The sequence below is a fragment of the Channa argus genome, chromosome 7 (genome assembly GCF_033026475.1).
Source record: "Channa argus isolate prfri chromosome 7, Channa argus male v1.0, whole genome shotgun sequence".
Lineage (NCBI taxonomy): Eukaryota > Metazoa > Chordata > Actinopteri > Anabantiformes > Channidae > Channa > Channa argus.
The window spans coordinates 11,194,138-11,207,172 of record NC_090203.1 but is presented as its reverse complement, the minus strand read 5'-3'; the positions used below and the strand labels follow the sequence as shown (position 1 = coordinate 11,207,172).

The following is a 13,035-nucleotide window of genomic DNA, read 5'->3' as shown; positions in this document are numbered from 1 at the left end:
CAAACGTGACACTGATTGAGTTTATACTAATGTAAACAGTGTTTATATTACAGGGATTAGAAGTGACAACTGCAATTTCTTTAATGAAACAATTAAATGTGTTCAGATGTTTATTCATGTTGTGGGTTGCAGCCGATTGTTGTGGCTGCAACATTATGTCACTTCTTCACTGTTTGACCTCAGTCATTTTTAATCTGATCCTTATTTCCATAGAATGACTGAGCTCCTGATGTGTTAGGTCACTTCTTGGCCACCTTGAATGAGATTAAATCCGATTAAGTATTAACACACACACAAACAGATGTATTTCTGGCTTTAAAACTGAAGTTAAAATATCCAAACAATGAACATGTAGTAAACAAAATTGGCAAAATACCACGATGGATGGATAAAACATAATATTTAGACATAATATGTACATAATATTTAGACTTGACATAGGTGACTTTACATGAACAAAATAAGTAGGCTAATTAGTCCTTTAAAATAGAACAAAAATAAAAAGTAGTCAATACAGCTTAGGATGCAGTGACTGCACTTTTATTGCATTAAGATATGAATATATATGGGTTTAACTTTAAAAACAATCCCTTGATTAACGATAAATACTCAGACATATTGTTGGACCTGTAGTGTTTTAAGCCATAAATAATTACCCATTTGTATAACTATTTTCATTGTTTCATGTTTCAATGTTTCTTTATTCAGAATAACAAAGTTAGGTGTCAATGGTCCATTAGCTCTACATTTATAAACAAAATGGACCAGACATTATGAAGGGCTGATGACAAGGTCACGCTGGCACTCCGGAGAGGCGCGCAGATCTTTACGTGAACGCGCTCGTCTACCACCTGAGGGCTCCCGGACAGAACCAGCAGCACGAGAGAGCTCACGCGCGTTTTCCAAACAGTTTTTTTATTACTATGTATACACATTTATATATATTTTTTAATTTGACAAAACGTCAGATTTAATTAAAGAAGGAATTAAACTATAGAAATGTCGACTGGATTAAAAGAATAAAACGACAACGGCGGGTGAGTGAATTTATAAGCACTCCTGGAGAGAAAATAATTTCAGTTTATAATAAATTGCTTGAACCTAATCTTGGTGGTGGTCCGGAAGCCATCTGTGAAATTTAAAAGCTCATTGAAAGCTCTTCAGACATCCCGCAGATATGGCAGCTTTACTCTCCTCAGTTTTGGTCGCATCAGTGGTATCAGTCATGATAACACTGTTGTTTCCAGTTTGCAGAGCTGCCATAGGCGGACGTCGCTAAAAAAATATGTGCCTGAGAATTCACGCTCCTTAACCAAGATGTTTCCTTTTGTTGTAAGTAAAAATGATCAACTTTGAAAAACGTTTCGCTTTAACTTGAATGTGTTACTTTTCTGTTGCATGACTGAAAGGAGGGAAATGAAGTGAGTTAATGTGAGGGAACGGATAAGGTGGCCAGAGAGCTTGGTGTCCCCAAATTATTAAGACTTTAATCCTTTATTTATTTATTTATTTATTGAGCAATAAATTGACACTTCACTAGGATTTAAATTGATGTAATGCTTCTGAGCAGTTGGGAAAAATGTGTGAGTCTGCTCTGAAACACATGTAGGCTACAGTAAACATTTATTTTTTAAAGTATGCTCATTAGCAGTGTGTATTAAAATTACAGTTGCTATACATAGGCAGTTATGTTTAAAATATTTTTTGTATCCATGTCAAAACTGGTTAATAAAGCAAGTTTAAATCAAGTAGGAAAGCCAGACTCTGAGTTTCTCCAAACAGGAAAATGGAAAGAAGTAGTGCAGGATTTTTGGATGGCAGCAGTTCCCTTCACTGCTAAATGTGTTGGGTTTTGTACTATAATATTCTGCCTCAGTCAAAAGTTCAGGGTCAAAACAAGGTTAAAGAAAGACGATACTTTTGTCTCAGTTCTGAGTCAAGCTCCAAAAGTCTTGGATCCTACATTTAACATAATATAACTCAGTAGCATATTTTGCTGGGCCCTCTGTGCTTGGTAAATCCTACATCATACGTGATGCCCCATTATATCTGTAGTCTCTTGATGTTTTTTGTTTTTTATTACAGAATTAGATTAAAATATTGTATGGCAGAAAAAACAGAACTAGAGTTGGACATGAGTGGTGTCATGACCTTTGTGGGATTCTGAACTTGAAGTTGCAAGTTTACATTTTTTTTCCTGTAATTTTCTGACTATAAAAAAGTAAAAAAAAAACAACATTTGTATATAGTAGAGTAATCTAGCATTTTTGTGCAGTAAATTACATTTTTGAGAAGCTTAAAAAAATATAAATGTAAATTGGCAAACAGCATTCTTTTCAGTGTTCTGAGTGTTTTTCAGATTAGAAATCATTTGTGTGGTTTAAACTAGCACATTGCAACCTACAGAATCTTAATTCCTTAGATTAACATTTGGTCCTCATCACACAATGACCTCGTCACTGCACAAAGCTGAGGGAGGGATGACAACAGAAAACTTTCAATTAGATGGAATAAGGCCCAGTGCCAAGATGAATCCAGACTTATTATCAGAGGTTTTTGTAAGTCTGCGTGTGTTTATTGTTCATCAGTTAATTCAAAATGTCTGGCCCAGCGTGTGGTCAGGTTTGGTTAGCTGGCTCTGAACCGGACAGTGTGTTGCATATGTGAAAAATATTTTATTTCAACGTCTCAAGTCTAGTGTGAGCTGGATAAAATGTAATAAACTGACTGAGATGATGTCACTTGAGAATCTGTGAAACTTGTAGCTGTCACGTTGCATCATGCATTTTGCAGGCATACATGGAGTAGAAAAAATAGTATCTGTAGTTCTTCTGCTTCTGAAAATCTTCAGGATTTGCTCCTTCATATTAAGTTACAATGCTTTAGAACCATACTTAATAATGATATAACCTGTTGGATTTCACTTCTTATAATGTGATATTCCTTTATGTTTGTTGCTCCAAACATCAGCTGCAGTTGCAGCAACATAAGAATGATGCCAACAGATCAACATTTGACTACAGCTTTATTGATCAGAAAGGCTAAAAGCAACAAATAACTGCAATGGTGCAATGTGTCTCTGCATTCATTTGATACTGTCAGGCCATCACAGCAGTTGCAGTAACCCCTTTGAGTGTATTAAACATCATTAAACTTTATATCTGTATGTAATATTAACTAATGCTAAAACAAAAGTGGTTGAGCTAAAAAGGGCTGAGATCGAGAGTCTGTGACAGAGAGGGAGAGAGAGACCGAAACCGCACCCCGGTTTCTATCCTCCACTGATCAATATGGAGTATTGATGTCTCCAGATTTGCATTGTGCCTTTGCAATGTAGAGGGTCAGACAGGTTTTGTAATGTACATTGTGTCCACATTGTCAATGAACATTCTATCCTCAGACCATTAATTACACATGATATACCTCAAAGAGCCCAATTAGTTTGTGTATGTCACATTGCTCAAATTGTTTGTTTTCAGAAAAGAAGAAAAGGAAATAGGACAGATCACATGTGACAAGAGATGCAAGAAAAGTGTCAAAGCAAAATAAAGATTATTTGGTTTATTTTTGTTTTGTAATAATGCTCAAATCATATTTATATATCAAATAAGATGCCAGATAATCTGGATAAAAAGAGGACAGCAGAGGTGCCACACAATGAAAGAATACATGACTCACACAAATAAAGATGGTGGCACTGGTGACAGTGGATTTGTGTGGTGAGATTACAAACCTCATTATCAAAGCCGATGTTTCCTGTACCAGTTTTTGGGATACATAGTTCTTAGAACTATTGCTAACTAAAACCAGTACAAGTAGTTCTTTTATTTTTATATATCATCTTCATCGATGTCAGGTTAAGGCAAACAACTACATTTATTTTTACATATTAAATTTGCTCTTTTTTTATTAAAAAATTGAAAGTTATTCTTGAAAGTTTTTGAAGTCAGCCTCTGTTAGTCTAACATTGTTCGGCATCTATTTAATGACTTTTAAGTGTTTTGGTGTCACTTCAAAATAAAAAATCCTAGAGCACATAAATGTTTAATGTCAAATTTGTATATGTTGTTTATGTCTGGATCCGTAAATAATTATCCACTGTTGTGCTTTTTTAAAAACATCAAGTTTATTGTCTTTAGCTTTTTGGACTAAAATAAAAGATCTGCTTTGATTAAGTGGCCACAGACATCATTAATCACACCATCTAGTCTTCAAAGGAAGAACTACAAGTGCACATGAACAATTTTCCCACAAACCCCCAAACAAATGTATACAAGGAGTCGTTTTAGATATTTGCCACCTCACCATGATAAGATTAGACAACACATGGACGTGTGCACTCTCACATTACCTACGCACACACTCCCTTCATCACCTCCCCCAGCCACTGTCATCAGTCGTCCTGCGGCACTTCAGCCCAATCGCTCAGATAGCAGAGCTGAGAGCCTGTTCATTTGGCAGGGTTGCCAGGAACTTTAATAGAGACATCAAGGTCACAACTGCCTCTCACACATTCATGCATTGAGCACAAGCTGGAAAGAATCTGTCTTTATAATGATGTGGAAATCAAGACCTTAAAAGACCACATGGCTCAGCCTGAGTTCCATTCTCTTTCAATATGTCGGCTCTAGTTTGACTTTGTATTTTTTGTTATTTGATACTGATAAACAAATTTGTTAAAATAGGAACGGCTGTGTGGTTTTCACAAAATTGCACTGGCCTAAAGGTTGCTGTTAGTGTTTTCAACCATCTGTAACGTGGTTTCATGTCAGATTTCTAGTATTGAAAAGCAATGACATACTAGAGGTTTACATTAAATTTGCAAGTCTGCTAAATGACTAGATTTTAGTTGATTTTATTGTCCCAAATGTTGTTTTACCAAAACATATGCTTGTTTGCCTTGTGAGTTTGTAGATATTCTTGTCACTTTCTCCAACAGTAATAGCTCTTATGTAAGTCCTCAGAGGATTATCAAAACCATTGGTGAGATTATCAGAGTCACGAGTGTAGCTGTAATCCACAGCATATCACCTTTTCCACAGCAACATATACTACTTCATTTGAAACCAACCCAGAGTCTGGTTTATTTCAGCCCTTCATCTAAGCTTCAGTTCCGCTCTTAATCTCTCCCAAGAAACCCACTCCAGATATTCTTCTCATGGTTTTAATCTATCATGTAATATATCATTGCCTATTTATCAAAGATTACTCACCCTGTACTTGGTTTAATGCTGACCCAAAATGAGTGAATATACAGTTGTATGTATGTATGTATTTATGTATGTATTTGAATACTTATTTGCTGCTCAGTCTTAAATGCACAGAAATGACTTCCAGAAGTTACTAAATTGTTTCCTTAAATTTCATTTTACAGGCTCCATAAATGCAATGGTAAACACATGTGGGTGACCTTCCTTGCAGAGTTTGGTTCATCAACTCAAGACAGTGTCCACCATTTATGACCAATAAAATAATCCCCCCCAAAAATCAAATAGAACACATGAGAGAAATGACAGAGATGCACCACAAATGGTAGGTTTCTGATCACTATTTACACACTGTACAGTATTTATGATATGCAATATTCTGATGATTTCACCTGTAGAAAAGGTGAAGTCAGCAAACACTTTGAAGAAGAAAAGGTCTCTTTTGAGACAGAAGTTGACAAAATAACTACTTAAGCATCTTTTAAAGCCTATTTCTGTCATTTCTAGCCTACCTTGCATAATTTCTTTTTGTTTTAAGAACGCCAGTGCCACGAACAAGAAGGCCCTAGAGTGAAGGGATACAAAAAAGACTTTCAGCACCTCTGCAAAGAAAACTGAAATACCAGTAGACCTTTGTTGTCTTCTTCAGTGATTCTTCTGCCAAATGAACAAAGCTCAGTGCTTTTTCTCAGCATGTGTCATAAAAGGGTGGTCAACACATAGGCAAAGATGAACCCTTATGTCACTTCTCACTTCAGGAGGGATCTTTTTCCTCATTTCCATTTGTTGTAGACTTTTGTTTACCCCTTTGTTACTGGTAAACAAAATGTTTTTTTTTCTGTATTTGTAAAAGTATAACAGTAGTACATGTCAAATGTTTTTTTCAGTTCTCTTTGTACCTGCCACAGAGCAGGGTTTGAAGATTTGATTCTGTCCAAAGGGACGGGATGTGGAAACTCTGTCAGGATTTAGTAGTAGATGTCTTTGGACATGGTTGAGCAAGGTAAATGCTAACACTACTAGCATATCTTTCAAAATCTTCCATGTGTTTTAAAGATGTATTTGCACATCTTGTTTTTAACTCTTAAAAATATAATCACTATATAATAAGGAATTCTGCATGCCCATGCTTTTAGAAAATACTTTATGGTGCACTTCCTACTTTCATCTGCATATGTGCTTCAGAAACTCTGTCTGATGTTCGTGTAGCCTTTTGTGATCTGGTTCAAACAGGGCAGGAATGCTGAGTAGGAGACCACAATCCACAAACCCGGTCACGCTCTCAACCACGTTTAGTCTCAGCAGTGCTCAGCTCTTCTCCTTACTGTATGTGGGGGACAACTGATATACCTTTGACACCAGACCTCCAAAAATGTAGAACTTCCTCAGGTGATCTGTGTATCTACCCCCTACATACAAATCTTTCACCTAAAGCTAAAAACGCAAGTAATGTTGGAGGTAGACCAAAGTAATCTCTTTCTGTTGTTTCCTGCCTTTCTTCTTATTTGTTGTCAGGCATTGGTGAATTCATAGCCATAATGCTGAGCTGTAATGAGGTATGTCTGTCCTGAGAGAATAAGTATTAACGGGGATTGCTAACAGTATTGTAGCTGAGGTCTATATTATCTATACGACACAACATTCAGTGCACAAAACAAGTATTTTAGCAATGGCTGTCAAACACATATGCAGACCCTTAGAAAGAAAATGTGAAATAGTTAAAGCAGTGACATGATTGAACAGAAAATGGCAAACAAAACGTTGTTCTTTCAGTTAGGCCCATCTTGTTGGGCACAAGTGACATTTCCTTAACTTGTGAAGGCATCTTCAAGTTTAGTCATCTGAAACATATACATTGTGCGAACCTGCTTATTAAAATATTTACCAAATTGAATTCTTTGATCAAATAAATACTGGTACTGAATTACAAATACTGTCAGTTTTTACCACATTTGATGTATTGTAAGTACTGTTTTCTTTATGTCCTCATGTCCTAACCTCAGGGGTTGTGAGACTGGGAAGAACTTTGTTTGTAAGGACTAGCATGTTTCATTTATTGATTTAGTCTGGTTTTGACTGCATGTTAGAAACTCTTTTATCATATCATCCTCTGTTTTACATTTGTTTGTATTTGTCTGTCATGTATACTTAATTTGCATCTTTCCACGTTGTTATGAAAAGCATACATTAATGAGCTGTCTCTCCTCACTATGTCTCCCATCTTTGTCACTTTTATCAGACCTACTCAAGACTCCCCTTTTTTGTTTAGAACTGAACAGAACCAATCCTGCACGCTCATGTTATGTCTTTTGAGGTCAATCTAGCTTTAATCTTCCTTATCAAGCCAGTTCTTATAAACTGGGCGTTACAGAAGTAGAGGATTTAAGTTGGTAGGATTTAAGGGAACTTGTTGCTAATGAATGTACCCATAGATGCATTTCAACAGAGTTTGTTGAGGGATACGGTAGAAAGTGGGACGTTGTGGGGAAAAAACTAATATAAGTAATAGTTCAATATTCTTGGAGGGAACTATCCTCAGGTTCTCACTGGCCACAGTGGATCTGCAGTTTTCTCTTCATCAAGAAGGACTGAAATTAAAAGACTACACACCACACCTCACTGAGTCACCATAACAATTGAAACAAGGTTTGTTAAGGAATACCAAGTAACTGTGAACTTCTGCATAAATAATCAAAGAGACTTTATAGTAAATGATGGGAGCGGCACGTGTGAAACGCCGCTTTAGTGCTGTGGTGGATGGGCCAGTGGAAGAGGAGGAGGTCATGAGGCTGGCGCACAGTGGTGCAGATACACCTCGGGCAGAGGAGAGCCCAACAGGGTCAGGGACCCCAACAAGCCCTTCACCAATTCATGCCCTAAATGGAAAAGCTCTACCTCTTCAGAGCAACACCAACAATGCACGGAGGCAGAGTGCCATTGGAGAATCAGTTGGGGGAGATTCAGGAGGAGAAGGTGGGATGAGAGCAGGAGAATTGTGCTCAGGGAAAAGGAGTGGACGTGGACGAGGACGAAGAGAGGAAGGCTGTTCATCCTCAGAGCAGGGTCCTCTCTCTTCCCCCCCCGCTAGCCGACGGCGCACCAGGCGCTCAAGTCGCCGGCCCCGACAACGCTTTGTGGGCAAGGACGGACGCTGCAACGTCACCTTCGTCAACATAAGCGAAAGGGGCCAGCGATATCTCAGCGACCTCTTCACCACCTGTGTGGACATCCGCTGGCGCTGGATGCTGGTCATCTTCACCCTCTCCTTCCTTCTCTCCTGGCTGCTCTTCGGGTTTGCCTTCTGGCTCATTGCCTCCGCACATGGGGACCTCTCCATTCAGCTTACCCCCAGCTCAGGCTCTATTCTGGGATCAGGAGAGGCTGGGTCTGGAGGACAGTCTGATAGAGAGGCAGTTGTTGAGGAGCCGTGCTTCCTCCAGGTGAACAGCTTCATGGCAGCCTTTTTGTTGTCCTTGGAGACACAGACATCCATCGGTTACGGATTCAGAAGCGTGACCGAAGAATGTCCCCTGGCGGTGGTGGCGGTCGTTTTGCAGTGCATTGTGGGCTGCATTATTGATGCCTTCATCATCGGGGCAGTCATGGCAAAGATTGCCAAGCCCAAGAAGCGCAATGAAACACTGGTGTTCTCTGAAACAGCTGTGGTGGCGCTCAGGGATGGGAAATTCTGCATGATGTGGAGGGTTGGAAACCTACGCAAGAGCCACTTGGTAGAGGCGCATGTGAGAGCACAGCTACTGAAGGTAAGATGACTATGAAGAAATGATACAATCCTTTCATTTGTCAGGAAAATGTCAAAGCAAGTGCTGTAATGTGGTTGAAAGAGGCACAGAACATTTTAAAAAAGGCACCAAGTGGCTGATTCTGTGAGAGATAGTATTTGTGGAAAAAAGGTTGCAGTAGAGAGAAAGGGAAGAGCACTGAGACCATCTGGCCTGTGCTCTGTGGACCGTAGTTAATGAGAGCTTGTTTTATTTTCCCTCAGGGGTTAGGAAGATTTACCATGGATTAACTTGACCACAATTCTTTAACTCGGAACCCTTGTCCTTCATCATCATCATCTCATTTTCCTTTGTGTGTACTGTATCTATGTGGGTTAGGTGATTGTGCTTACCTCTATTTTATTGTTGTATTTTAATGGGGGAAAGTTATATACAGTAATTCCTTTATTTTTATTTATTTATTTATTTATTTTGTAAAAATTTTGTCATCTATATTGTAGCAGGTTAATATGTGTGTATGGTGCCAGAGTTGTCCAGAAGATCAAAATTTGTGAAACATTAAGCTAGTGCATAGACAGTTTGATCTCTCTTAATAGCATGACCATATCATGGCAGATGGAATAAGGTTTTTGAAGATCAACAAGAAAATTACACATACTGGCGCTGCATATTGTTCCATAGAAAAGGTTGAGTCAGTGAACAGCCTTCCTGCATGTCAGACTTAGCCGAATCTAATAGGCAAATACAAATCTTTTGAGTAAGGGCTGTAAAATGAATCTCAGCTAACCTAAGTATGCCAGTATTATACAATGTGGTATTAAACACCCTATAAACACCCTTTTTCTGCATGATTTTTAGGTTAATACCCAGAATAATAGTTTAATTTTATTTTATTTTAGAATTTTTGGCCTATCTTTGGCTTTTGTTTGTTTCATATTGGAAATCATTTCGGTCTCCATTTCATAATTCCCAAATATGAAAATCAATTTTATAACAGCTAATGTGGAAAGTTTTATGTACTAAACAGTGACTTTGTTTTACTCTATTCCAAACCTACTTTCAGCCAAGAGTGACACCAGAGGGGGAGTTCCTCCCACTGGACAACGTGGACATGAATGTGGGGTTTGACACTGGCACCGATCGCATCTTCTTGGTATCACCTATAACAATTGTCCATGAGATTAACGATGAGTCACCCTTCTTCGAGATGGACAAACAGACCCTGGAGAATGACACAGAGATGGAGGTGGTCGTCATACTTGAAGGCATGGTGGAGGCCACAGCCATGACCACGCAGTGCCGCAGCTCATATGTGGCTTCTGAAATCCTCTGGGGACACCGCTTTGAACCAGTACTCTTTGAGAGGAAAGACTGCTACCAGGTCAGAAAAAAGGGAAGGCCATGGATTATTACCTTTTCTTAATGATTAGTATGTAATAAAGTGATATTTAGTACTTCACTGTAATTCAGTGTATTTTTTGCCACACTTTACACCCATTTCTGATTTCAGAATCACTTTGGGAGTCTACCTCTTTAGTTCAAAATGTAATGTCTTAACTGGTATTGGATGGTAGAAGCATTCATAGAGGCATTCATAGACCCTCAAGATAATTGCTAATGGTTTTTGTGAAATTCTGACTAATTACTAACACTGTAAGGGCACAGTATGTAGTGAATTGTCTCAAAAGCCATTAAGCGTCCATTAGTTTATACAATGACAAACACCTGCCACCTGCAAGAACTAATGTTTCCAAACAGCCTCAGCCCCACTCTTATTATATGAGTAAAATGTGTACTGAAAATGTGTTGTCTCTCCTTTTCACAGGTAGACTACTCTTTCTTCCATCGGACATATGAGGTCCCTAATACGCCTTCTTGCAGTGCTAAAGAGCTGGCTGAACAGAAGTACATTGAAAGCTCACGTTCTTCATTCTGTTATGAAAATGAAGTTGCCCTACAACTTGTGTCCCCTCATGATGAGCAAGACCAAGACCCGCAAGGTTCCTCCCCACCAACATGCAGGCAATCCCCGGCAGAACATCTCCACTACAACTGAACTCTGGGGAGATGGGGTCTTGAGGAAAATTAGACAGGAAGTTGAAGACAGAGTTGAATGGAAAGGCAGGCAAAAAAGAGAAGGTTAAACAGGTAGGAGTTGACAGACCACCAGGAACAGGCTTAAAATGGATAAGGCTTTGAATATGGCAGTGTCAGGATAAAGGACAAGATGCTGCAATATTTACAATGATTTGACAGCAGAAAATGCCCAGTAGGTTAAACAAATGTGTAAATGCCAGAATTAGATGAGTACTCATCTAATTCTGGCATTTACACAGTACAGAAAATGGAAGGTTGGAAGATATTTTTACAACAATAAGTTGTCTGATTGGTCCTGGCAATCTTTCAGAATCATTTAAACTGAGAAGTCTCACACCTGGCCCATCACCACCACAACACGCTCATCTTGCACTGTTGACTGTCATGATATGCAACAGCACCCCCGTGTGGCTGTAACTTCAAACAGCACCTCTGTTTAATGATCCAGAGTACAATTTGATCTCTATTTGAGGTCGTTTCTATATGCAATGCATAGTAGTGTACTTACTACTCAGGAATGTATTACATTATGATTTACTTACTTATCACTTTAATGTTTTATTTTCTTATGGTAAGTATGGACAGGAGGCCTTTTCTGTTAGTTTGACCTTTGAGGGTTGTTATTAGTGTAACTAAGCATTAAACTGGAATACTTGTAGAGCCAAAACAGCCCAGTAATATGGAGAAATGGCTGAAAACCTGCAGCAGTTTTTAGCAGTTTCTTTTCCATATAATGTGTACTGTAGATTTTGGCTTATTTTCTATGTTGTGAAAAAGTGTTGAACTGATTTTAACATTTTATGCATTTAACATCTTGTGTTGAGCTAAATGCCATTTAGTCAGAGCAAGCATCGTAAAGTTTCAAACAACCACAGTGACAAACCGTGACAAGTGCTGTTGTCCAGATCAGTTATTCACCATACATTCTCTTCTGGACTACTATCTGTTCTACTTTACTTTGTTGGCCAAACTTTTTTTTGTTTTGTTCTGTTATTTCTGGGTTCCAATGATTAGTGACAGATGAGTGGCGTAAGTGTTTTGACATTTGATAAACCTTGAATCACCTTTGATGGTTTGAATTGAATTTGAAAAAGTCAAGCTGTAGCTTTTATCTCAGTAAATAAACTGGAGGCAAACAGGAACCTACAGCATTGAGGTATGAAGTTAAACTGAGTGGAATGTGTTAAATTGACACATCTGAAAGCAAAACAACAGACTAAAATCTAAACAAACTATTGAGAGCTGAACTGGAAACTACATCACGTTAATTTAAAAGTACTGAACATGTTTTGTACGTGTAAATTCCTGTGACACTCTTCTAATTCTCAAAGTTTGAGCTGGTTCAATTACAAAATGTAAGAGCAGTGTAGTGGGTGGTGCCTTCCTAACAAACCAGAAATGTTGAAACTGGTTCTACATTTGTAGTAGTTAATCTTTTGAAATATGCTTAAAATGTGTTTTTATTGTAAGTATTTCCATAATTTTGCATATGCAACTGTGTTTTTTTTTTCACTTTAACATTTGCAGTATGATCTTCTAAGTAGAAGAAATGCAAATATTTCTGTGACTGTGTTCAGTGAATGTGTACTGCAGTATATACCCATGTACTGATCACAAACGGATGCTGTAGTGTAGACTATGTAGTAGATGCACTTTGTAGATATATTGCAGAGCACCGAGAATGTTCTTGTTTTTGGCTGATTTAATCATTTACACTAAATTATCCCACCTAAATATTTAGGTGTTTAATCAAAGATTGTGTTGGTAAATGAAATCTGAGTGTTAGGAGTGTTGCATGTTATAAACTGTATTCAGCCTGTTGCCTGTCGCACAAACTGTGACTGTGCACTAAAGTAATACTGTTTATAGAAACAAATATCACTGATGAAAAGCGGCACAGTAGTGTTGCTGGATCAGTACAAGTTAACGTCACTGCATCAGTCGTAGTGTTTCACCTGAGTTATGGAAAATACTTTCTTCAGTAATCT

At 38.2% G+C, this 13,035-nt stretch overlaps 1 protein-coding gene across 3 annotated transcripts; it reads left to right on the top strand.

The window, feature by feature from the left end:
• The first annotated feature begins 827 nt into the window (after window positions 1–827).
• Window positions 828–11,198, top strand: kcnj14 (potassium inwardly rectifying channel subfamily J member 14). 3 transcript variants are annotated; one of them, XM_067509877.1, is made up of 7 exons: window positions 828–1,037; window positions 1,248–1,332; window positions 5,375–5,532; window positions 5,746–6,763; window positions 7,211–8,971; window positions 10,014–10,331; window positions 10,776–11,198. In XM_067509877.1, the coding sequence occupies exons 5-7, from the start codon at window positions 7,919–7,921 to the stop codon at window positions 11,004–11,006; spliced, it is 1,602 nt and encodes a 533-aa protein (XP_067365978.1). In that variant the 5' UTR covers window positions 828–1,037; window positions 1,248–1,332; window positions 5,375–5,532; window positions 5,746–6,763; window positions 7,211–7,918; the 3' UTR covers window positions 11,007–11,198. The 3 variants fall into 3 exon arrangements, with proteins under 3 accessions (XP_067365978.1, XP_067365976.1, XP_067365977.1); XM_067509875.1 differs by having other exon boundaries at window positions 5,746–8,971; XM_067509876.1 differs by lacking the exon at window positions 1,248–1,332 and having other exon boundaries at window positions 5,746–8,971.
• Window positions 11,199–13,035: the final 1,837 nt, after the last annotated feature.

Excerpts from the sequence above, each read along its gene's own strand:
- kcnj14 (XM_067509876.1), top strand. The coding sequence starts at position 7,919 with ATGATGGGAGCGGCACGTGTGAAACGCCGCTTTAGTGCTGTGGTGGAT. Across the intron at positions 8,972-10,013 it reads TGAGAGCACAGCTACTGAAG|CCAAGAGTGACACCAGAGGG; the intron begins GTAAGATGACTA and ends ACCTACTTTCAG. Across the intron at positions 10,332-10,775 it reads AGAGGAAAGACTGCTACCAG|GTAGACTACTCTTTCTTCCA; the intron begins GTCAGAAAAAAG and ends TCCTTTTCACAG.